The sequence below is a fragment of the Schistocerca cancellata genome, chromosome 1 (assembly GCF_023864275.1).
Source record: "Schistocerca cancellata isolate TAMUIC-IGC-003103 chromosome 1, iqSchCanc2.1, whole genome shotgun sequence".
Taxonomy (NCBI): Eukaryota; Metazoa; Arthropoda; class Insecta; order Orthoptera; family Acrididae; genus Schistocerca; species Schistocerca cancellata.
In genome coordinates this window covers 1119145412-1119172823 of record NC_064626.1, presented here as the reverse complement: position 1 = coordinate 1119172823, position 27412 = coordinate 1119145412, and the positions used below count along the sequence as shown (strand labels likewise).

The 27412-nt window shown below is 38.9% G+C and overlaps 1 protein-coding gene across 1 annotated transcript in view; it reads left to right on the top strand.

Moving 5' to 3' along the window:
* LOC126092296 (gametogenetin-binding protein 2-like) overlaps positions 1–27412 on the top strand; it is a 137220-nt gene that overhangs the window by 7580 nt on the left and 102228 nt on the right. Inside the window, exons 2-4 of the mRNA XM_049907818.1 lie at positions 9969–10159; positions 10301–10444; positions 24764–24979. Coding sequence (XP_049763775.1) covers positions 9969–10159; positions 10301–10444; positions 24764–24979 — 551 coding nt within the window. The remainder of the gene's footprint in view (positions 1–9968; positions 10160–10300; positions 10445–24763; positions 24980–27412) is intronic.

The following is a 27412-nucleotide window of genomic DNA, read 5'->3' as shown; positions in this document are numbered from 1 at the left end:
AGGAATGGGGGAAAGAAATACAGTAGAAGAAGAATGGGTAGCTTTGAGGGATGAAATAGTGAAGGCAGCAGAGGATCAAGTAGGTAAAAAGACAAGGGCTAGTAGAAATCCTTGGGTAACAGAAGAAATATTGAATTTAATTGATGAAAGGAGAAAATATAAAAATGCAGTAAATGAAGCAGGCAAAAAGGAATACAAACGTCTCAAAAATGAGATCGACAGGAAGTGCAAAATGGCTAAGCAGGGATGGCTAGAGGACAAATGTAAGGATGTAGAGGCGTATCTCACTAGGGGTAAGATAGATATACTGCCTACAGGAAAATTAAAGAGACTTTTGGAGATAAGAGAACCACTTGTATGAACATCAAGAGCTCAGACGCAAACCCAGTCCTAAGCAAAGAAGGGAAAGTAGAAAGGTGGAAGGAGTATATAGAGGGTCTATACAAGGGCGAAGCACTTGAGGACAATATTATGGAAATGGAAGAGGATGTAGATGGAGATGAAATGGGAGATACGATACTGCGTGAAGAGTTTGACAGAGCACTGAAAGCCCTGGGTCGAAACAAGGCCCCCGGAGTAGACAACATTCCATTGGAACTACTGACGGCCTTGGGAGAGCCAGTCCTGACAAAACTCTACTATCTGGTGAGCAAGATGTATGAAACAGGCGAAATACCCACAGACTTCAAGAAGAAGCAGGAAGAAAGCAGGTGTTGACAGATGTGAAAATTACCGAACAGTCAGTTTAATAAGCCACAGCTGCAAAATACTAACACGAATTCTTTACAGACGAATGGAAAAACTAGTAGAAGCCGACCTCTGGGAAGATCAGTTTGGATTCCGTAGAAATACTGGAACACATGAGGCAATACTGACCCTACGACTTATTTTAGAAGCTAGATTAAGAAAAGGCAAACCTATGTTTCTAGCATTTGTAGACTTACAGAAAGCTTTTGACAATGTTGACTGGAATACTCTATTTCAAATTCTAAAGGTGGCAGGGGTAAAATACAGGGAGCGAAAGGCTATTTACCATTTGTACAGAAACCAGATGGCAGTTATAAGAGTCGAGGGACATGAAAGGGAAGCAGTGGTTGGGAAGGGAGTAAGACAGGGTTGTAGCCTCTCCCCGATGTTATTCAATCTGTATATTGAGCAAGCAGTAAAGGAAACAAAAGAAAAATTCGGGGTAGGTATTAAAATCCATGGAGAAGAAATAAAAACTTGGAGGTTCGCCGATGACATTGTAATTCTGTCAGAGACAAAAAAGGACTTGGAAGAGCAGTTGAACGGAATGAATGGTGTCTTGAAGGGAGGATATAAGATGAACATAAACAAAAACAAAACGAGAATAATGGAATGTAGTCGAATTAAGTCGGGTGATGCTAAGGGAATTAGATTAGGAAATGAGACACTTAAAGTAGTAAAGGAGTTTTGCTCTTTGGGGAGCAAAATAACTGATGATGGTCGAAGTAGAGAGGATATAAAATGTAGACTGGCAATGGCAAGGAAAGCGTTTCTGAAGAAGAAAAATTTGTTAACATCGAGTATAGATTTAAGTGTCAGGAAGTCATTTCTGAAAGTATTTGTATGGAGTGTAGCCATGTATGGAAGTGAAACATGGATGGTAAATAGTTTGGACAAGAAGAGAATAGAAGCTTTCGAAATGTGGTGCTACAGAAGAATGCTGAAGATTAGATGGGTAGATCACATAACTAATGAGGAAGTATTGAACAGGATTGGGGAGAAGAGAAGTTTGTGGCACAACTTGGCCAGAAGAAGGGATCGGTTGGTAGGACATGTTCTGAGGCATCAAGGGATCACCAATTTAGTATTGGAGGGCAGCATGGAGGGTAAAAATCGTAGGGGGAGACCAAGAGATGAATACACTAAGCAGATTCAGAGGGATGTAGGTTGCAGTAGGTACTGGGAGATGAAGAAGCTTGCACAGGATAGAGTAGCATGGAGAGCTGCATCAAACCAGCCTCAGGACTGAAGACCACAACAACAACAACAACATTATGTTTAAGAAGATGGCTTGTTACACTTACTTTTATCTGTGAGGAAGTCACAATTTTTGCCATTTTGTTTGACCTGATCTTATTCAAATTTCACTTACTTACTTTTTAGCAATTCACTATCTTATTTCCTTGGTTTGCAATAGAAAAATGAGTGGAAAAAAGGCAATAGATGACACTTTTGAAATCGTATCTTGTGCAAGTGAAATTGAGTAAAAAATTTAGTGAATCTGATTTTAATTGGATATTATTCCTGTTTCAGTTTGACATATTTACATCAATCTATTTTACCATGGGCAATAATAAGTTTACGCTGCCCTTAATTATGCTGACTGTACTATTAATGCTGCCAATTCAATTCTTCATTGAAGTTTTCCCTTCCCTATCTAGCATTTTTTTGCATCCAATTTTGTAATTACATTGTTTCCAGTGTACATATAATTGCTACATGGCCATATTTAGGGCACAGTCCAATGCAGTGGCTGAGTGTGACTGATTAGCTTCCTACTTGCTTTGTATCTCCAACATCTCATAATGCAGTGAAGAGACAAAAAAACTGGTACAATGTCTGAAGTAGTATTGGAGGGAACTGACACGATGAATCTTGTAGGGATGTCCATAAATTTGAGATCTCTTTGTACAATACATTTACAACACATGTCTGGGGAGTTGAGTGGCCAGCGTAAGTGTTTAAACTCAGTAGAGTGTTCCTGGAGCCACTCTGTAGCAATTCTGGACGTGTGGGGTGTCGCATTGTCCTGCTGGAATTGTCCAAGTCTGTCGGAATGCACAAAGGACATGAATCGATGCAGGTGATCAGACAGGATGCTTACGTATGTGTCACCTGTCAGAGTCGTATCTAGACGTATCAGGGGTCCCGTATCACACCAACTGCACACGCCGTACACCATAACACAGCCTCCACCAGCTTGAACAGTCCCCTGCTGACATGCAGGGTCCATGGATTCTTGAGGTTGTCTCCATTCCTGTACACTTTCATCCACTCGATACAATGTGACAGACTCGTAGGACCAGGCAACATGTCTCCACTCATCGACAGTCCAATGTTGGTGTTGACGGACCCAGGCGAGGCTACCTTGGAGATGCTGTGTCCCATTGCTCATGCGCCAACTGTAACACCACATTCAAACTCACTTAAATCTTGATAACTTGCCATTATAGCGCCAGACACTTGTTGTCTTATGTAAGCATTGCCGACCACAGCGCCGTATTCTGCCTGTTGACGTATCTCTGTATTTGAATACGCATCTAAGCATTGCCGACCACAGCGTCGTATTCTGCCTGGTGACATATCTCTGTATTTGAATATGCATGCCTATACTAGTTTCTATGGCACTCAGTGTATTTCCCCCTGCTTCATCCTGCCATTCTTCAGCCTTAGCACTCCCGCCCCTGTAGTGCCTATGTCAGCAGCTTTTGCATAACAGTACCTTTAAAGAAACATTTTAAAAAATTAATTGTAAAATCTGACAGAAATTCCAGAGAGATCAGGCAAGTTGTGTGGTCCAGACTGTGTACCAGATAGGTTTATTTCCGAGTCTGCTGACACAATAGCTCAATACTTAGCAGTCATATACAGCTGCTCTCTCCTTATCTAAAGACTGGAAAGTTGTACAGGTCACACTAATACTTAGGAAAGAAAAGAGGAGTCAACCATTGGATTACTGACATCAATTTGCATTAGGGTTTTGGAACATATACTGTGTTCGAACATTATGAATCACCTTCAAGAAAATGGTCTGTTGACACACAGTTAGCATGGATTCAGAAAATATTGTTATTATGAAACACGAACAGCTCTTTATTTGCACAAAATAATGAATGATGTTGACAGCGGCTTTCAAATTAATTCCATAGATCTAGGGAAGGCTTTTGACACAGCTCCCCACAACCAATTTCTAATAGAATTGCATGCCTGTGGAATATTGTCTCAGTTGTGTGACTGGATTCGTGATTTCCTGTCAGAAAGGTCACAGTTCATAATAACTGACAGAAAACCATAGAGTAAAACAGAAGTGATATCTAGTGTTCACAAGGATGTGTTGTAGGTGCTTTACTGTTCCTGATCTATCTAAACGATTTAGGAGACAATCCGAACAGCTCATTTAGATTGTTTGCCAGTGATGCTATCACTTACTGTCTAGTAAAGGCATTAGAAGAACCAGTTGCAAAATGACTTGGACATGATATCTTTATTGTGGGAAAAGTGGCAGTTGACTAGAAGTGAGGAAAAGTTTGTGGTCATTCACTTCTGTGTTAAAGGAAATCCACTAAATTTCAGTTGCTTAATAAATCACACAGATCTAAATGCTGTCACGTCGACTGAGTACCTTGGAATTATAGTTGCTAACAAATTTAAATTGGAATCATCACATTGATAATGTTGTGGGGTGAAGGTGGAATGTTGTGGTAAGCAAACCAAAGACTGTATTTTATTGGCGGACCACATAAGAGGAGTAACAAGTCCACTAAAGAATCTGTGTATGGTATGGGTCCCTTACATATGGGATTGATAGAGGATATAAAGAAGTCTGCGTGATGACATAAAGAAGTCTGCGTGACAGATATAAGTATGGCAAGATCTTTTCATGAAGTTTCATTTACCAACTTCGTCATCTGAATGCAGAAATATTTTACTGTCGCCAACCTACATAGGAAGAAATGATCATCATAATAAAATAAGATAAATCAGAGCTTGTGTAGAAAGATTTAAACGTTCATTTTGCCCATGCACTATTAAAGAGTGTATTGGTGGAAAAATGGTGGAAGGTAGTTTGACAGTAAATCGGACAGGCTCTTCAGTGTGAATTGCAGAGCAGTGATGTAGATGTAGATAAAGGAAAGGCAACCACTCTATAGCTGACTGATTTGTGACACATAGAAACGAGCAACAGAAAACCATTTATACTAGCTTTCAAGTATTAGCTCTTTCTCTACTGGAAGTACACACCCCACCATGCACAGCCATGAAGACCCCCAAATACATGTGCCTGTGGCCATGGTGTGAATTGTTTAATATATGATCTGGCAATGCAGGAATTTTTCAGGCAGCTGCGTTCTTTTACTTCTCATTCATTGCAGAGAATTTCTGCACTCTTATGTACATTCCTATCGGCATAGTACCTATCAATTCAGGCAGGCTAGGGAAAAGTTTTACATTCATAGTCTCATATGTTAAAATGAAGGACTAAGTCAGGACCATGTTTTTGTAACACCCTGTAGATTTACATTCCCTGAAAAGTAGAGCTTCCACTTTTAGGTTGAACAGGTTTTGTAAACAATTGAAATTTTTGCCGTACATAAAATCTGTAGTTTTTTTGTTTTCTCAAAAAAAAAAAAATTATTCCGAGATACAGCCCTCCACATATGACACTGTACATGCCATTTTGAAGATGTGAATTTTGGAAAAAAATTTAAAGTGCTGTATCTCTGGAACAGTTCTAGATTTTTTTTTTTAAAGTTATTGCTTTATGATTACAAAGAAATCCTCCATTTCGACTTACCTGTTAAAGTTCTTTTACTACAGCATCTGTAATTTTTAATAATTCATGGAATAATATATATATATATATATATATATATATATATATATATATATATATATATATATATATATGGTTATAATAGAAGGAAACATTCCACGAAGGAAAAATATACCTAAAAACAAAGATGATGTGACTTACCAAATGAAAGTGCTGGCAGGTCGACAGACACACAAACGAACACAAACATACACACAAAATTCAAGCTTTCGCAACAAACTGTTGCCTCATCAGGAAAGAGGGAAGGAGAGGGAAAGACGAAAGGATGTGGGTTTTAAGGGAGAGGGTAAGGAGTCATTCCAGTCCCGGGAGCGGAAAGACTTACCTTAGGGGGAAAAAAGGACGGGTATACACTTGCACACACACACACACATATCCATCCACACATATACAGACACCTGCTTGTGTCTGTATATGTGTGGATGGATATGTGTGTGTGTGTGCAAGTGTATACCCGTCCTTTTTTCCCCCTAAGGTAAGTCTTTCCGCTCCCGGGACTGGAATGACTCCTTACCCTCTCCCTTAAAACCCACATCCTTTCGTCTTTCCCTCTCCTTCCCTCTTTCCTGATGAGGCAACAGTTTGTTGCGAAAGCTTGAATTTTGTGTGTATGTTTGTGTTCGTTTGTGTGTCTGTCGACCTGCCAGCACTTTCATTTGGTAAGTCACATCATCTTTGTTTTTAGGTATATATATATATATATATATATATTTTTTTTTTTTTTTTTTTTTTTTTTTTTCAAGAATGCCAACCCATGAAATTTTGTTTTTTTCCCTGTTGATTAGTACCATATACAGGATGTTACAATGTGGTTTCCTGAAAGTTTGGCTGTACCTTTTTGTAACACCCTGTAGATTTACATTCCCTGAAAAGTAGAGTTTCCACTTTTAGGTTGAACAGGTTTTGTAAACAATTGAAATTTTTGCCGTACATAAAATCTGTTTTATTGCCACATTTTTACATAACAGGCTCATAAACATCAAAACCTAGCCTTATTTAAAATAATTTTAGTTTTGAAATATGAGTAAGAGACTCATTTTTCAAGCATTTTAAATGGTTCCAAAATGATACCCTTGTACTTCTTGTGGGAGAACTATGGACCAGTTCTCAGCAAAATCATAGTGAAGCACTAAACATAGTTCCTCAACCTGTACACAACTTTTCACTGCTGCAACAGTTTTCTTAATTAGTTTATTTTCCTCCCATGTTGCATATGTAATTTCTGCAGAGTTATCTGCTATGACTTCCAGACCAAGTGTCTGTAAAGACAGTCCTCCCGTTCCATAACAGTCACCACATTCTTGAAACAAACAAGTCTCTCGCTATACATCACAGACTACTAATGACTTTACACACCCAACCAAGGTGTCATATGTCACATGCTCCAGTAAGTTCTTCAAAGTTACCTCACAAAATTCTTAATTTACACAGTACACACATAAACAGACATCTCTAGGTGGGTGAGGAACTACCCACTTAGGTCGCAGTGCATAAAATTTTGATCTTCCACTATCTGAACTTCTCTTGTTGCTCTTTTTGCAAAAGTTTCTTTAATACTGTGAATCATGTACCTCTTCACTTTCGCAACTTTTTGACCTTCAGCTGTTACAGTTGTAGTGTCTTTTTTGTTGGCACTCTGGTGAGAACAGTTCTATTTATCTTCCAGATAAAATGACTGCACTATTTGAACTAGAGCTGCTTCTACAGAATGACCATAATAGGGATCTGGTCTACATCTACATACATACTCCGCAATCCACCATATGGAGCGTGGCAGAGGGTACCTCGTACCACAACTAGCATCTTCTCTCCCTGTTCCACTCCCAAACAGAACGAGGGAAAAATGACTGCCTATATGCCTAATCTCTCTTATCTTATCTTTGTGGTCTTTCCGTGAAATATAAGTTGGTGGCAGTAAAATTGTACTACAGTCAGCCTCAAATGCTGATCCTCTAAATTTCCTCAGTAGTGATTCACGAAAAGAACACCTCCTTTCCTCCAGAGACTCCCATCCGAGTTCCTGAAGCATTTCCGTAACACTCGCATGATGATCAAACCTACCAGTAACAAATCTAGCAGCCCACCTCTGAATTGCTTCTATGTCCTCCCTCAATCTGACTCAAACGGCGGTATGTTTGTACGATCCTCCTGCGTGAAAGATTTCTCAAATGCTAAATTTAAAATTTCAGCTTTCGTTTTGCTGTCTTCCGTTGCCAGGCCAGACTGATCAGTGAGTGACTGGATGGAAGCCTTCGACCCGCTTACCGATTTTATGTAAGACCAGAATTCCCTTGGGTTTTCAGCAAGATATTTTGCTAAGGTATGACAGTGGTAGAGGCTGTATGCTTCGCACATTGCTCTTTTTACAGGAGCACGAATCTGTACTAACTTTTGCCTGTCCTCATTCTCCCGATCTTTCTTGTACCGCGAGTGCAACCGTCTTTGCTTCCTGAGCATTCTCCGAATTGTGCTGTTAAACCACGGTGGGTCTATTCCGTCCTTAACCCAGTTTTTGGCACATGCTTCTCCAATGCGTGATTTACAATGTGTTTAAAATTTGCCCATAATTCTTCCACGTCCATTGTACCGGAAGTAAATGAATGGCGAATTTTCATCTGAAGATGGAATTTCTACTTTGAAGAGTGTGGTCAGTTTTGCTGTAGCGTATTCATCCATAGCTTTAGTAATTTCTCTGCACTTACTTGATGCTTAGAGCTGATGACTCGACTTCACTGACCACGGTTTCTTAACGGGACTAACACCTACCTCTGTAATTGACTGATTCAGGTTATTTAATTCTTCCTCTATTGATGCAAAATCTGCATCATCTGCACCATGGGAGGCTTCACCTTGTTCAAAGAAAATGATTGTTGTTGTTCTGTGAAAACATTTTGAACACAAAAAGTCGTCACTGGAAACATCTCCATTTTGAAACAGAGTCTTCAAATGAGAACACTTATTCCCACACTGAACGGGGTCTGTTTTTGTTTTTGTCTTATGTATCACTCTTTTATGGACATGCAAATAGTCAGCACACTTCACTCTCCTGTGACCCCAGTCAGAAGAATTTCAAACAGTCCTTTTCACAAAACACACTGCAGCCGTGTCAACTGGAAAATTCCTCACAAAAACACAGAACTAACTGAATGGTCTCAGATTTCTTACAAGCCTCTTCAGTAAACAATTAGCAATTAACAACTACAGTACAGAAACCTGCAATGAACAACCCCGACAAAGAAACTGACAAGAAACTACAACAGAGTGTAAGATATATATGCAGCAATGAAAGTGAAAAGAAATAACTGCAACAAAGAAATTGATAAGAAATAACTGCAACAAAGACAATAGAAATAAACTTTGTAACAAAGAAGTTAGTAAGAAACAAGTTCAGTGAAGACATACATTATACTTGAAAGTTAAAAAAAAGATTTTTAAAATAAAACATGTCCAACTTAAATGTGGAAGCTCTCCTTTACAGAGGATATAGTATTACATGGTACTAATCAACAGAAAAAAAATCTAACTTTTCTGGATTGGCATTTTTGGGAAAAAATTTTTTTCTTCTGTAAACTACAAAAAAAATTCAAAATGTGATAGTAAGAGAACTTTGACAGATATGTCCAAATGGAGGATACCGTTGTAATCAGAAAGCAATTATCTTTCAAATAAATAAAAAAAAAACTCTAACAAAGTATCTAGAACTGTTAGAAAGATACATTAAAAAAAAAAAGTTCTGAAATTTGCATCTTCAAAATGGTGTTCGCAGAATCATCTTTGGAGGCCTGTATCTCGGGGCAGGAATTTTTTCAGAGAAAGCAAAAAAAAAAATATGTGTTTCTTATTTACTCCTGAATTTTAACATACGCTAAATTCAATAACATCCAAGACTATGGAGGTAACCCCACTGCTTGAAGTTATACGGATTATGTCTATAATAGCAAATGTCAAATGCATATGGTGTAAGGACAGCTCTTTTCCTCTGTGTCCCCCTTCCCAACACTTCACAAGAAAAAGGAAAATGCAAACAGAACTCACATTCAAACAGATAGATGTATCAATTCAGTACCAGTTTGAAGCAAAGCAAAACATGTAATGGATACTGATTAGTAGCAAGTGTACTCAGAACGATTTTTTGAGAAATCTCACAACTATTTCGTCATTCGTCTCAGAACTGCCATGAGTTTCCGCCTTGGTTATCTCCTCTTGGTTGACATCTATTTCAGTATTTTTATGAGACATCTTGTTCTTTAATATGTTCAGATAGTTTCTGGGGAAATAATTTTTCATTCCAGACATTTTCATGGGTGCCATACTTGCATCAGAATGTTGCCCTTTGAAACCCTTCACTGTAAACATACTTAATGTTTTGCTATTGTGCTTATTTCAGATGGTGATGGATTTGAATGGCATAGGACTGATTTTTGATAACAGTCCTGTTAGAGGAAAGGCATTGGAAGAATTTGTTGCAAAGTACCATTTTCTTTCGCCTAAAGACATACCAGGTGCATTTACAGTCCACTGCAAGGATTTGTTACATATCATAAATCAGATTGTACCGTGTGTAGGATGTCGCAGAAGGTAAGCTCTGCTTAATTTTTTGCTGTGATGTTCATTTTATGGTATAATGTTGTTGTTGTACAGTGTATTCATCAGCAGCAGTAGCCATTAGGTGTCATTTTCTTGATACATCCCTGAAACTCTTTGAACATTCTGTTACAGTGTCGAGAGGTTGTTCTGCCAGCTGATGGAAACAGGACATGAGGCTTTGGATCCTCTTGTTTTTACAAAAGGTGGTGTTCTGACAATCAAGAAGGAGCGCCTTGCGTCCCCTCAACTATTGTGTTCAATGTTACATGGACATAGGTAATCAATCTCAAGGGTAGCAGTATTTAGCAGTCAATCAGCTTCATTCTACATCACATAACTTATTGTGTGTTGTGTAAATATCTGTACAAAAATGAGTCACTATTCACCTAACAGAAAAGGCATTGAACAGCAGAAGGGCATGTAAAAGAGGGAGATTAATAGCTGAACTCTTGCACAACCTTCTTCAGCAAGCTTTCTGGCACCAGCAAAACTTGAACAGCCACCCACTCAAACTTTGTGCTGCATCTTAACTGGAAATACTTTTGCGCGCGCACACACACACACTATTCAAATATTCAGACTAAACAGAAAAGGGATGTTACAAATTTAAGATAATATTGCAACTCAAAAACACTAATAATGTTAATAAACTTAAATTTTTATCACATCAAAACATATTTTGGAAGAGCAACTTTCCATCTTCAGACATAAGACACCTCAAGAAACCTAGTAAGAGCTACAGATAAGTATGTAGGTAAAAACAAACACACAAACACAATAGGAATCCTGAATAATGATGGAACATACTATATGGTCAAGTTAGGAATTGTTGCCAACAAGACTGCCAGGAGATCTTAAGACAAACAACTTCGACCATTTCTTTCTTTTCCCAACAAGCTATTTCAATTCTTCTGATGTATAACTGAAGATTTATGTATTTATTTATTTACATGTCAAGTTTCATAGGACCAAATTGAGGAGCAAATCCTCAAGGTAATGGAACGTGTCAGTACATGAAATTACAACATATAAGTAATAACAGATAAAAATAAAATGTTTATAAACCCGAAAAAAGTCAAGCCATAAGTTTAAGTGAACACAATCAACAATACAGCAAGAATCAGCTTAATTTTTCTAGGAACTCCTCGACAGAATAGGAGGGGGGACCCAAGAGGAAACTCTTCGGTTTCGATTTGAAAGCATATGGATTACTGCTCAGATTTTTGAATTCTAGTGGACGCTAATTGAAAATGGATGCAGCTGTGTACTGCACACATTTCTGCACAAGAGTCAAGGAAGTCCGATCCAAATGCAGGTTTGATTTCTGCCAAGTATTAACTGAGTGAAAGCTGCTTATTTTGTGGAATAAGCTAATATTGTTAACAAGAAATGACAGTAAGTGTGTGTGTGTGTGTGTGTGTGTGTGTGTGTGTGTGTGTGTGTGTGTGTGTGTGTGTGAGAGAGAGAGAGGGGGGGGCGGGGGGGGGGGGCAATGTCAAAGTACCCAGACCCATGAACTTACACCACTACCACTTACTGCCCGAACTGCCAGTCTCTGAGCCAAAAATATCCTTTTAGAATGGGAAGAGTTCCCCAAAATATAATACCATATGACATGAGCCATGGGCCTTGCCGTTGGTGGGGAGGCTTGCGTGCCTCAACGATACAGATAGCCGTACCGTAGGTGCAACCAAAACGGAGGGGAATCTGTTGAGAGGCCAGACAAACGTGTGGTTCCTGAAGAGGGGCAGCAGCCTTTTCAGCAGTTGCAGGGGCAACAGTCTGGATGATTGACTGATCTGGCCTTGTAACACTAACCAAAACGGCCTTGCTGTGCTGGTACTGCGAACGGCTGAAAGCAAGGGGAAACTACAGCCATAATTTTTCCTGAGGGCATGCAGCTTTACTGTATGATTAAATGATGATGGTGTCCTCTTGGGTAAAATATTCCGCAGGTAAAATAGTCCCCCATTCGGATCTCCGGGCGGGGACTACTCAAGAGGACGTTGTTATCAGGAGAAAGAAAACTGGCATTCTACGGATCGGAGCGTGGAATGTCAGATCCCTTAATCGGGCAGGTAGGTTAGAAAATTTAAAAAGGGAAATGGATAGGTTAAAGTTAGATATAATGGGAATTAGTGAAGTTTGGTGGCAGAAGGAACAAGACTTCTGGTCAGGTGAATACAGGATTATAAATACAAAATCAAATAGGGGTAATGCAGGAGTAGGTTTAATAATGAATAAAAAAATAGGTGTACGGGTAAGCTACTACAAACAGCATAGTGAATGCATTATTGTAGCCAAGACAGTTACGACGCCCACACCTACTACAGTAGTACAAGTTTGTATGCCAACTAGCTCTGCAGATGACGAAGAAATTGATGAAATGTATGATGAGATAAAAGAAATTATTCAGGTAGTGAAGGGAGACGAAAATTTAATAGTCATGGGTGACTGGAATTCATCAGTAGGAAAAGGGAGAGAAGGAAACATAGTAGGTGAACATGGATAGGGGCTAAGAAATGAAAGAGGAAGCCGTCTGGTAGAATTTTGCGCAGAGCATAACTTAATCATAGCTAATACTTGGTTTAAGAATCATAAAAGAAGGCTGTATACATGGAAGAACCCTGGAGATACTAAAAGGTATCAGATAGATTATATAATGGTAAGACAGAGATTTAGGAACCAGGTTTTAAATTGTAAGACATTTCCAGGGGCAGATGTGGAATCTGTCCACAATCTATTGGTTATGAACTGTAGATTAAAACTGAAGAAACTGCAAAAACGTGGGAAATTAAGGAGATGGGACCTGGATAAACTGAAAGAACCAGAGGTTGTACAAAGTTTCAAGGAGAGCATAAGGGAACAATCGACAGGAATGGGGGAAAGAAATACAGTAGAAGAAGAATGGGTAGCTTTGAGGGATGAAATAGTGAAGGCAGCAGAGGATCAAATAGGTAAAAAGACGAGGGCTAGTAGAAACCCTTGGGTAACAGAAGAAATATTGAATTTAATTGATGAAAGGAGAAAATATAAAAATGCAGTAAATGAAGCAAGCAAAAAGGAATACAAACGTCTCAAAAATGATATCGACAGGAAGTGCAAAATGGCTAAGCAGGGATGGCTAGAGGACAAATGTAAGGATGTAGAGGCTTATCTCTCAAGGGGTAAGATAGATACTGCCTACAGGAAAATTAAAGAGACCTTTGGAGAAAAGAGAACCACTTGCATGAATATCAAGAGCTCAGATGGAAACCCAGTTGTAAGCAAAGAAGGGAAAGCAGTAAGGTGGAAGGAGTATATAGAGGGCCTATACAAGGGCGATGTACTTGAGGACAATATTATGGAAATGGAAGAGGATGTAGATGAAGATGAAATGGGAGATATGATATTGCGTGAAGAGTTTGAAAGAGCACTGAAAGACCTAAGTCGAAACAAGGCCCCAGGGTAGACAACATTCCATTAGAACTACTGACAGCCTTGGAAGAGCCAGTCCTGACAAAACTCTACCATCTAGTGAGCAAGATGTATCGGACAGGCCAAATACCCTCAGACTTCAAGAAGAATATAATAATTCCAATCCCAAAGAAAGCAGGTGTTGACAGATGTGAAAATTACCGAACTATCAGTTTAATAAGTCACAGCTGCAAAATACTAACGCGAATTCTTTACAGACGAATGGAAAAACTGGTAGAAGCCGACCTCGGGGAAGATCAGTTTGGATTCCGTAGAAATGTTGGAACACGTGACGCAATACTGACCTTACGACTTATCTTAGAAGAAAGATTAAGAAAAGGCAAACCTACATTTCTAGCATTTGTAGACTCAGATAAAGCTTTTGACAATGTTGATTGGAATACTCACTTTCAAATTCTGAAGATGGCAGGGATAAAATACAGAGAGAGAAAGGCTGTTTACAATTTATACAGAAAGCAGATGGCAGTTATGAGAGTCGAGGGGTATGAAAGGGAAGCAGTTGTTGGGAAGGGAGTGAGACAGGGTTGTAACCTATCCCCGATATTATTCAATCTGTATATTGAGCAAGCAGTAAAGGAAACAAAAGAAAAGTTCGGAGTAGGTATTAAAATCCATGGAGAAGAAATAAAAGCTTTGAGGTTTGCCGATGACATTGTAATTCTGTCAGAGACAGCAAAGGACTTGGAAGAGCAGTTGAACGGAATGGCCAGTGTCTTGAAAGGAGTGTGTAAGATGAACATCAACAAAAGCAAAACGAGGATAATGGAATGTAGTTGAATTAAGTCGGGTGATGCTGAGGGAATTAGATTATGAAATGAGACACTTAAAGTAGTAAAGGAGTTTTGCTATTTGGGGAGCAAAATAACAGAAGATGGTCGAAGTAGAGAGGATATAAAATGTAGACTGGCGATGGCAAGGAAAGCGTTTCTGAAGAAGAGAAATTTGTTAACATCGAGTATAGATTTAAGTGTCAGGAAGTCGTTTCTGAAAGTATTTGTATAGAGTGTAGCTATGTATGGAAGTGAAACGTGGATGATGAATAGCTTAGACAAGAATAAAATAGAAGCTTTCGAAATGTGGTACTACAGAAAAATGCTGAAGATTAGATGGGTTGATCACATAACTAATGAGGAGGTATTTAATAGACTTGGGAGAAGAGAAGTTTGTGGCACAACTTGACTAGAAGAAGGGATCGGTTGGTAGGACGTGTTCTGAGACATCGAGGGATCACCAATTTAGTATTGGAGGGCAGCGTGAAGGGTAAAAATCATAGAGGGAGACCAACAAGAAATAAATACACTAAGCAGATTCAGAAGAATGTAGGTTGCAGTAGGTACTGGGAGATGAAGAAGCTTGCACAGGATAGAGTAGCATGGAGAGCTGCATCAAACCAGTCTCAGGACTGAAGACCACAACAACAACAACGACATATATCTTCAGCATTCTTCTGTAGTACCACATTTCGAAAGCTTCTATTTTATTCTTGTCTAAGCTATTCATCATCCACGTTTCACTTCCATACATAGCTACACTCTATACAAATACTTTCAGAAACGACTTCCTGACACTTAAATCTATACTCGATGTTAACAAATTTCTCTTCTTCAGAAATGCTTTCCCTGCCATCGCCAGTCTACATTTTATATCCTGTGTACTTTGACCATCATCAGTTATTTTACTCCCCAAATAGCAAAACTCCTTTACTACTTTAAGTGTCTCATTTCCTAATCTAATTCCCTCAGAATCATCCAACTTAATTCGACTACATTCCATTATCCTCGTTTTGCTTTTGTTGATGTTCATCTTATACCCTCCTTTCAAGACACTGTCTATTCCGTTAACTGCTCTTCCAAGTCCTTTGCTGCCTCTGACAGAATTACAATATCATCGGCGAACCTCAAAGTTTTTATTTCTTCTCCATGGATTTTAATAACTATTCCGAATTTTTCTTTCGTTTCCTTACTGCTTGCTTAATATACAGATTGTATAACATTGGGGAGAGGCTACAGTCCTGTCTCACTCCCTTCCCATCCACTGCTTCCCTTTCAGGTCCCTCGACTCTTATAACTGCCATCTGGTTTCTGTACAAATTGTAAATAGCCTTTCTCTCCCTGTATTTGACCCCTGCCTCATTCATAATTTGTAAGAGAGTATTCGAGTCAACATTGTCAAAAGCTTTCTCTAAGTCTACAAATGCTAGAAACGTAAATTTGCCTTTCCTTGATCTATCTTCTAAGATAAGTCGTAGGGTCAGTATTGCCTCACGTGTTCCAATATTTCTACGGAATCCAAGCTGATCTTCCCTAAGGTCGGCTTCTACCAGTTTTTCCATTCCTCTGTAAAGAATTCGCGTTAGTATTTTGTGGCCATGACTTATTAAACTGATGGTTCGGTAATTTTCCCATCTGTCAACACCTGCTTTATTTGGGATTGGAATTATTATATTCTTCTTGAAGTCTGAGGGTATTTCGCCTGTCTCGTACATCTTGCTCACCAGATGGTAGAGTTTTGTCAGGACTGGCTCTCCCTAGGTTTTCGGTAGTTCTAATGGAATGTTTTCTACTCCCGGGGCCTTGTTTCGACTTGGATCTTCAGTGCTCTGTCAAAATCTTCACGCAGTATCATATCTTCCATTTCATCTTCATCTACATCCTCTTCCATTTGCATAATATTATCCTCAAGTACATCGCCCTTGCATAGACCCTCTATACACTCCTTCCACCTTTCTGCTTTCCCTTCTTTGCTTGGGTTTCCATCTGAGCTCTTGATATTCTTACAAATGGTTATCTTTTCTCCAGAGGTCTCTTTAATTTTCCTGTAGGCAGTATCTATCTTACCCCTAGTGAGATAAGCCTCTACATCCTTACATTTGTCCTCTAGCCATCCCTGGTTAGCCATTTTGCACTTCCTGTCAATCTCATTTTTGAGATGTTTATATTCCTTTTTGCCTGTTTCATTTACTGCATTTTTATATTTTCTCCTTTCATCAATTAAATTCAATATTTCTTCTGTTACCCAAGGATTTCTATTAGCCCTCGTCTTTTTACCTACTTGATCCTCTGCTGCCTTCACTACTTCATCCCTCAAAGCTACCCATTCTTCTTCTACTGTATTTCTTTCCCCCATTCCTGTCAATTGTTCTTTTACGCTCTCCCTGATACTCTGTGCAACCTCTGGTTCTTTCAGTTTTCCAAGTCCCATCTCCTTAAATTCCCACGTTTTTGCAGTTTCTTCAGTTTTAATCTACAGTTCATAACCAATAGATTGTGGTCAGTGTCCACATATACCCCTGGAAATGTCTTACAATTTAAAACCTGGTTCCTAAGTCTCTGTCTTACGATTATATAATCTATTTGATAGCTTCTAGTATCTCCAGGCTTCTTCCATGTATACAACCTTCTTTCATGATTCTTGAACCAAGTGTTAGCTATGATTAAGTTATGCTCTGTGCAAAATTCTACCAGGCGGCTTCCTCTTTCATTTCTTACCCCCAATCCATATTCACCTACTACGTTTCCTTCTCTTCCTTTTCCTACTATATAATTCCAGTTATCCATGACTATTAAATTTTCGTATTCAGGTTGTACATGACCCGGGACATCCGGGAGATCGGGCAAAAATCTGGGAATTTTTTCATCCTGGAGAAAATCGAGAAAAACCCAGGAATTGTTTAGAATTCTGGGAATTTTTCATTGTTGTAGTTTTCAGTTAAATTTTTGTGATTTTGGTTGGTAAGAACTGATACTCCAATAAATGATATTACTGTACCCCGCTACTGCAGAATAATTCTGCAGCAACAAAACATGAACGAGAGAAAAAAAGAAAACGGAAATGAAACTTACGTTGCAAAGGAAATCCGCCATATACAACAACAAAACACAGTGCTCAGACGAGCGTCTGCCAACAGCAAAGTGTGTCAAAGGCTTTAGAAATACTGTGCAATGCAAATTTCCTCCGATGAGTGTGACGTGACAACTGTTTAAATTAGATTCGTTTGAGCAGTTGCGGGTGGGCTCTTGGGCATGTGCAGTTGCCTCTGGCTACAGAAGTGTGGCTGGGTGCCACTATCTAGTATTGTCCCAGTTTGGAAATATAGTAAATCCGGGGCTGATGCACAGAGCAGTCTGAGTTGCGGTGGGGAGATGGGTCGTCTCCATGTGACTTGTGTTTATGTCCATTGGTTTTGTTGTTTCCTCCTTGTTTCTTGCTCTCACATTAAATGAAAACAAAATGGATTTTTGTGGCCAGGAGCTAGCAAATGAATTAAAATACATTTGCATTATTATGGAAGGTTAAAATATGTTGTTGTTTTCAGATTTTATGTCCACCTTTCTGACAGTCAAGCATTAATCGCCTTGCAGAACAATGAAGTTATTTTTGTTGGTTTGCGAAAGAGATTTGGCTTTTATTAAATCTTTTCTGCGGAGGCAGTCGATTTATTTGAAACGAAGTGTTTAATTTCACACTGTCGGCTAGTTTCAACTCCTCACTGCATTTCAAGTGCACATATGGCATTATGCCATAATAAAGAACCAAACATGGGATAATACAGTACTGGTACTCCAAGAAAATTTGCATCCGAATCTGGACATACTGATGTGCACTTTAAGCCGAATTATGCATTTTGGTATGGTTCACGAAATTCCGATGCTCTTGAAGTATCCTCTGATGTCTTGGTTCTTTCATGTCATAATGTAAGATCTTTTAATGTTCTACATGTAGGAACATCGGGTTTCCTGCATCATCATAGCTGCCTAAGTGCGGTAACGCCCGTTATCTGGCACTCTCTGGCAACTGCTGAAACGAACCTATTTCTAACAGGTCGCGGGGAAAATGTTGCGATTGGTGGTTTGAAAAGCGTTACATTCAAAGTAAATTTCTGTTTACGCAAGATGAACTATGTGTGAAAATGTACGATGAGTTTCGTAAATCACGAAGCATTTGACTCTCATTTAAAAATCAACTCTTTGAGGACAGCCATTTAGAAGAATTTCGAGCCCAGAAGATCAGACATTTACATCAGTATTAAAAATTTACTGGCACATTGGTGTGATGTATCTTAAAGTGTAACATGCGCAAAAGAGATCAACATTATATGTGGAAGCTTAGCTTCTCTTCCAGCTTATTAATCTTCTTATGTGAATGCTATGTATATTGGTTTAAACCATTAACTTTCCTTATTTGTGTGTTCTTGCTACTTAAGAGTGATCTTGCTATTGACTGACTGCATCACGTGTCTTATGCTGTCATCAGCTGGTGAGATCACTTGACATGAGCTGACCGGCTTACAGAAGCGCATTGCAATCTCGATTTCAGTGCTTCAGAAAGTGACATGCGGTGTTTGTTGGAACTCAGATTTATTCCTTCGCAATACGAAAATATGCAGCGTACATCTTGCTGCTCATCAAAGATCTTTCAAAACTTGTTTTTCCCCTCTGAGTTTCATTTTCTAAAGTTCTGGGAAATTTTATGTCGGTATATAAAACCATAAACATTCAAAGGATTGATGAGATTTACAGTGCCGAGGAAGAGTATACTGTCACTTCACACAGAAAAAGTGTATTTTCACCCGGGAGAAAGTGTATTTTTAACTGGGAAATCCGGGAAAAACCTGGGTATTTTTTTTTCCTTGTCCACGTATACACCCTGCGTCTCTCTTCACTATCTCCATAATTTCTTTTATCTCATCATACATTTCTTCAATTTCTTCGTCATCTGCAGAGCTAGTTGGCATACAAACTTGTACTACTGTAGTAGGTGTGGCCTTCGTGTCTATCTTGGCCACAGTAAGGCGTTCACTATGTTGTTTGCAGTAGCTTACCCACACTCCTATTTTTTTATTCATTATTAAACCTACTCCTGCATTACCCCTATTTGATTTTGTATTTATAACCCTGTATTCACCTGACCAGAAGTCTTGTTCCTCCTGCCACCAAACTTCACTAATTCACACTATATCTAATGTTAACCTATCCATTTCTCTTTTTATTTTTTCTAACCTACCTGCCTGATTAAGGGATCTGACATTCCATCCTCCGATCCATAGAACGCCAGTTTTCTTTCTCCTGATAACGACGTCCTCTTGAGTAGTCCCCGCCCGGAGATCTGAATGGGGGACTATTTTACCTCCAGAATATTTTACCCAAGAGGACACCATCATCATTTAACCATACAGTAAAGCTGCATGCCCTCGGGAAAAATTACGGCTGTAGTTTCCCCTTGCTTTCAGCCATTCGCAGTACCAGCACAGCAAGGCCGTTTTGGTTAGTGTTACAAGGCCAGATCAGTCAATTATCCAGGCTGTTGCCCCTGCAACTACCGAAAAGGCTGCTGCCCCTCTTCAGGAACCACATGTTTGTCTGGCCTCTCAACAGATACCCCTCTGTTGTGGTTGCACCTACGGTACGGCTATCTGTATCACTGAGGCACGCAAGCCTCCCCACCAACGGCAAGGTCCATGGTTCATGGGGGAGGGGGGGGGGGGCATATGGCTTAAGCAAATGAAAATAAGCGAAGTAGACTAATTTTCTTGTGGAACGATCATTCACTTCAGATATCATTCGAATAGTAAAAATGGCAACATGAAGTCTTTGAACAAGATCCTGAACGTGGGCTTTCCACAACAGTTTACTATCTATCTGAACACCTAGAAATTTCAAGTGTTCAGTTTCACTAACCATATGCCCATTCTGTGAAACTAAAACTTCAGGTTTTGTTGAATTGTGTGTTAGAAACTGTAAAAACTGGGTCTTACTGTGATTTAGCTTTAGTTTATTTTCTACAGGCAATGAACTTATGTCATGAACTGCATTATTTGAAACAGAGCCAATGTTGCCCACATCATCCTTTACTGCCAAGCTAGTATCATGAGCAAACATAAATATTTTAGAATTACCTGTAATACTAGAGGGCATATGATTTATATAAATAAGGAACAGGAGTGGCCCCAACACTGATCCCTGGGACACCCCCACTCAGACCCCACATCACAGCCATTCTCAACACTTTGAATAATGACCTTCTGCTGTCTGTTGCTGAAGTAGGAGATGAACCAATTGCGAGGTGCTCCCCGTATTCTGTAATGGTCCAACTTGTGGAGAAATATTTTGTGATCAACACCATCAAATGCCTTAGTTAAATCACAAAGTATGCCTAGCATTCAAAACCTTTTGTTTAACCCATCCAGTACCTCACAGGGAAAAGAGAATGTAGTATTTTCAGTTGTTAAATGACTTCTTAAGCCAAACTGTACATTTGATAGCAAATCATGTGGTATAAAATGATCAATTATCCTTACATACGGAGCCTTTTCAGTAACTTTAGCAAACACTGATGGCATAGAAATAGGTCTAAAATTGCCTACATTATCCCTTTCCTGCCTTTTATAAACCGGCTTTACTACTCAGTACTTTAATCGTTCAGGAAACTGACTATTCCTAAAGGAAAAAATTACAAATATGGCTAAATATAGGACTAACATGTTCAGCACAGCACTTTAATATTCTGCTAGGCACTCTATGAGAGTCCTTAGTCTTCAGTGATTTAATTAGTGTTTGCTTCTCTGAAATTTTCCATTTCTAATCAATTAATAACTAAATACGGAGAGGATTATAAGTGGGATTTAGCTAAAATGTGTTCTTAAATTAAACCATGGTCTTCTCTTGATCTAGCTATAGATGAAATTTAAAACATAGTTTAAAAGATAATTGGCGAAAAGAAACATTAGTGTTTATGAAGAAATCGTAGCAGAAATTTAAGGAGAGGATGATACATCCCCAGGTATAATCTACATGGATAGGCACTGAGCAAGGTTGTGAAGTTGTTAGCATACTGGATTTGGATTTGGGAGGATGATGGTTGAAATCTGCATTTGAACATCCTGATTTTTGTTTATTGTAATTTCCCTAAATCATTCCAGGCAAATGCTGGGGTGATTCTTCCGAAACAAACCGAGCTTGTGCTCCAAAAGTAATAACCTCATTGATGATGGGCTGTCAAACCCTAATCTTCCTCCTTTACATGGATATGCTGGTTTAGAGTCTGCTACATGCTAGACAGTTTATTTATTTACAAATTGCTGCACCAATGAGTCTTTATTTATAGATTTTGGGCATATTTAAAGACATGAATTTGGATTGGTTTCATGATTTTCATCAAATTACACAGGACCCTCTCCCCACGTACATCTATAGTACTAATGTGTAAAACTGCCATGTTTGAACGGACTTCTTGGAAAATACTAGATGAATTTTGTTGGCATTTTTGCTGGCAACTTGAGTATAGCCTGGGGGCACCATATAGGCTTTATTTCATCAAAATTGGATCAGGTAAAGAAAGATATAGTTAAAAGTTTTATCCATGCTAATATTATAAATGTGAAAGTAACTATGTTACATTTTCACGACTAACCTACTGAACCCATTTTGATGAAATTTGGTATGGAGATAGCTTGAACCTTGAGGAAGAACATATGCTGCTTTAGAAGGTGTGTAGTAGAAGATACGTAATGATTCGAAGAATATTAGTTGAATTACAGGAAAATATTTACTCGTTGGAGAAAGCTATTTACTCTTTGACTTTTGATCTTTTTCATATTGATTGATATGTGCTGCACGATACCATTAAAAGTAATGAATATGATGCTTTTTACAATCTTCAGTGGGCTCATTCTATCCTTTCACACTACTTGTTGTATAATGTACACGTTGTATAATGTATAGCTACTTCGGTAGCATGCGCGCTCCTGCCCCTCTAGATATAGTACACAGCAGCAACACTGCACATGCTGATGCAGCGAGCATTCGAATAGCTTGGGAGAGGGGAGAGAAGCCGCAGGTAACAGCTACTGCATAAATATTTCTGATTGTGTTCCGTGTCGTTCGTCTAAAATAACTTTACCAGCAGATCAGGAGCTCTAGATTGATAGATTGGTTGGTATAGTGAACTAAAACTCAACATCTGTGTACGTACTCTCGAAGCTACCATATGGCGCATAATGGAAGGTACCTTTGTACTACTGCTAGTCATTCCATCCCATTTCATGTCCCACTAGCAAATGGAGTAACTTGTCTATATGCTTCTGTACAAGTCCTGATTCCTCTTATCTTGTCTTCATGGGTCATATATTATGTGTGTGTTGGTGCTAGTAGAATCATTCTACAGCCAGTACAAATGCCAGTTCTCTAAAGTTTCTCAAAAATGTTTCATGAAAAGAAAAATTTCATCTTCTCCCCCAGGAGTCCCATTTGAATTCACAAAGAATTTACATTGTACTTGTGTGTTGTTGAAACCAACTGCTAGGAAAAATTGTAGCACACCTCTGATTACTTTGATGTCTTCCTTTAATCCAACGTGGTGGGTATCCTCACTTGAGCAGTGTTTAAGAATGGCGTGGACAAGTATTCTGTATGTGGTTTATAGATGAGCTACACTTCTTTTCACTACAGCCTCCCAAATGTGCTCATTGCACATCATATCATGTCACAGTGTTACACTTAGATATTTAATAGATATATCTGTGTCAATCAACACACCACTAATACTGTAATTGAACATTGCAGGATAAATTGACATTGCTTCAAAACAGAACATTTTCCAGATCCACCTTGCTGTGGATGTGATGGTCAAAACTGGCTACGGAATTAAATAAAGTTCATACTAGAAACTGGAGCCCCCTTTCATTAATTGAATATACAGTCATGCGATAACACCGCTGCTGCTCTCGGAACTTGGAGAAACTAATGATTAGTACGGATTGTTTTCCATACTCATCTGTGTTAGCTTATGTTTTTCTACATTTAGAGAAGATGGCATTAAATAGAAATTCTGCCTATGTCATTTTGTACATCCCTAGTCACTCAATGACAATGCCTTGCCGTGTACTACAGTGTCGTCAGCAAAAAGTCGCAGTTTGCTGCTCACCTTGTCCGTCAAATTGTTTGTCAGGGTTCCCCAGCTGTGTTCCACGAAACTTAATGAGTGCTCTGTGAAAAACTATAATAACATGACTCAGGTTTTCCATCATAGTACCAGGAGTCTCAAAGTGTTTCATCAGAGTATAAGTTTGGGAACCTCTGGTTAATGTATAAGAGAACAAGAGCAGTCATGTAGAGAGAGAGAGAGAGAGAGAGAGAGAGAGAGAGAGAGAAGCTTACCAGTGGTCTTAATTGACTTTTTTGTTTAATTCTTGTATATAATATATAGTTTCCTCCAATTTAATGGCCCTCTGTCTGATGAAAAAGCAAGCATTTGTGCTGCCTTTCTTGGTTATTTAGCCCTATGATTTCTGGTGCCTGATTATTTGGAGTTTCTTTTATTTTATTTATTTATTTTTTTTTCTATATGTTACAAATGTTGGACTGTGCTCCACAATAAAAACTATCTTTACTGTGGTTAATTTTTGCATAGTTAAATCTTTACAGCTCAAAGATGCTTTTAAATGTAGTTGAAAGAAGCACTTAGGCTGGTATGTGGATACCTAAGTTTCTTGTAAAGCCAGTCATTGGTAAAGTAGTCTTTTTTTGCTTGCATTTCATTATGATAGTCTGTTTTTGAGGATAGGAAATACTCTAGCAATAATTTAACTTCAGAAAAGTGGGATTATATAATGACAAATTTTAAGTAAAGAACATCAAATGTTGCCACTATTGTTTTGTATAAATGGGAAAATACCTGCAAGAAGTCATATATTTAACTTGTTCTGCAGATTATCTTTTTTGTGATTTGCAAACAAAGGTTTTTTTTTTGGGGGGGGGGGGGATGAAAATGTAAGTAAACATATGTTGGACAGCAGTAGACTGCTACATATGTACAAACGATCTTTTAGAATGCATACTTCCATTATCTGGCATGAGATAAGGATATGTTGGGGGGGAAAGCAGGTTTAGGCACGAATCTTATTAAGGACCCCAGCATATACAGCCAGTCAGGACAGGAATGAAAGACAGCATTCAAGACTCAACTAATTTAAAAGTGCAACAATTATTTGATTGTGGTTTCATTTTGAGATGTTATATTTGCTGACTTTATCATTTCCATAATTTCACCATGACCCTCGTACTTAACAGAGAAGAAAAGTAGTGATAAGAAACTTTCAGCAGTACACTTGATGTTTGACAGGGCTCGTCTAAGCAATCTGGTGGAGAGTCAGACACGGTCAAAGAAGAGCCATCGGTGCAACTTTCATTCTTTGGAATCCCACAGGACACCACGAACAATGACTGGCATATGGCGTGAAGTGTGGGACTGCATGGAGCCGCAGTGCAAGGATGAAGTGGTGCTTATTGAATCATCGACATTACTTGTTACCCTGGAAAGCTATCTACGTAAGCATAGGTATGTACAAGTTTTGTGAGACTGGTGACTTTTTATGGTGTGATTTGTAGGCTTATTATAGTTTGTGTTATTGTCCTGAAAATAATTCCACAAATAATTTGTATTCCATTGCTCTACAAGCCAACTAATTTGTTCTAGGCGACAATTAAGTCATTGAAGGTTACTGCAAAAGTAAGTGATGGAAAAGAAGAATGCTTAATTGCCTTTCAGTATCATAGAAATATTTAGCATGTGTGTCTTCCTTTCTGTTTGAAGAGGGAGGTGTAAGGGGATGGGGTAGTACGGGCTAATGGAATAATTTCCATCTCACAGTAGGAGGGGCAAGGGGAACAAAAGAGTGAGCTCAAGCATTTTTATCTAGCCCATCCCAGAAAAGGAAGGATGAAGTGGTGCACTTCATGCTGAGCTTTTATTGCATTGTAGTTCTACTGCTAGGTTAAATGTTGGCTGTAATTGGAAAATGCTTGTATGAGGAGGACTCGTGGGTCATATGTATGGTTATTTTCCACTTTTACTGTTTCACCAGTCATGTCATCGTGGCTGCTGCTGCACTACAGTATTGTTTGCTGACAGAAGTTATTAAAAGCTGAAGAACGTTGATTGTTAACTCGAACTTGACTGTTTCTACCACTAGGGAGCAGTGATGTAAAGAAAAGAGTGCATGGATATTACGTTAGATAAATGACTCTAATGAACTTGAAGAGTATCCTTTTTTAACTAAACCCTCATACTGAAATCTGATCCATGTGTTGCATGTTGCTGCAGTCAGAGTTTTGGTTCTTTGTTGCCGCATAATTTCCTTCTTAGAAGTTAAATGTAAATTTTTTACATACAGTTCCTTAGAACCATAAACATTGTTCCTCAGGGTTCTGATATGTAGACACAAACCATGCCTTCCCAAGAATTGACAGGAGAGTTTTATCACACTGAATATGCCAAATACAACCAAAAACTAGGAAAAATTACCATTACCTCATTGAGTTTTTGATAAATGCTTATCATCACAATGATTCAGAAGATGTGAATCTTTCTGAAATAAAATACATGAATGATGACCAAATTGTTACCTTAGTTAACTACCATAGTGATTAGTTGCAAGTTATTTTCTAAACAGTAGCAATTTTGTTGTTGTAAACTGCAGTTTAATGGAAGTGTTGTTGATTCCATAGCAAATTTAAAGGAAGCAGCTGAGACAGGTCAGAAAATGAGAGGTGGAAAACTAAAAGGGAGTGGAGAAATGAATAGTTACTGTGAAGAGATGATAAGAGCAAAGAAATTAATGTAAATTAAGGTTAGGTGGGTGGTGAGAACCGAGGACTTGACTTGTGTTAATTAGATTTAACTGTGATTTTTGAAAATTTCCCAAGTCACTTTCAGTTTTTTTTCCTCGCCAGGCAGCAGCAGGAGAACACGAATATAAAAAGTATTAAAGTTTGTAAGCTTTAGGAACCACTGGCTCCACCTTGTGGCAGAAGAGTTGAAGAGGAAGGGAGAGTGGTTATGAAAAAAGACGTAAGGTTTAGGAAAAGGGGTAGAGTTCAGCAAAGTCACCCAAAACCCCAGGTCAAGGGAGACTTACTGCATGGGATGAGAAGGACTGACTGATTATTGGGGACTGCACCGGATGAGAGAACCTGAGAGCTTAAAAGACGGAAGACAGGGTAATATGCAAGACAGAGATTACTACTAAAAGAGTGAAAAGCTAAGTGCATTGTATGTATGTGATAGAGGTGGGAGGACTGCAGCAAAAAATAGGTCAGAAAATGAGAGGTGGAAAACTAAAAGGGAGTGGAGAAAGGAATAGTCACTGTGAAGAAATGATGAGAGCAAAGAAATTAATGTAAGTTAAGGTCAGGTGTGTGGTGAGAACCAAGGACATGTTGTAGTGCCAGTCCCCACCTGCAGAATTGTGAGGAACTGGTGTCTGGGGCAAGAATCCAAATTTTCACACGTGGTGAAACAGGCACCAAAGGGGCAACTGTCATGTTGTACAGCACCGATGCCATCAGTCCTTCCTTTTCATGCAATATGGTAAGTCTCCCCAGACCTGGGGTTGTGGATAACTTTTCCGAACTCTGTCTCTCTTCCTAATCCTCCCCAGTCCTTTTCCTTCACCCATCTTCCTTCCCCTTCAATCCATCTGCCAGAAGAAGGAGCCACTGGCCCCCAAAACTTGCAAACTTTAATACTTTTTATTTGTGTGTTTTCCTGCCACTGCTTGGTGAGTAGATTTTTTTATCCATCCAATTACATTATAATTACAAAAATTGATTATTTTCACTGATTTATTTTTTCAGTTGATTTTGTGATACATAAATCCTATCCTTTTCTACTATAAGGTGACTGAGAATGGTGTGTGTGTGTGTGTGTGTGTGTGTGTGTGTGTGTGTGTGTGTGTGCGCGCGCGCGCGCGCTTGCGGTTTTGTTGCTTCA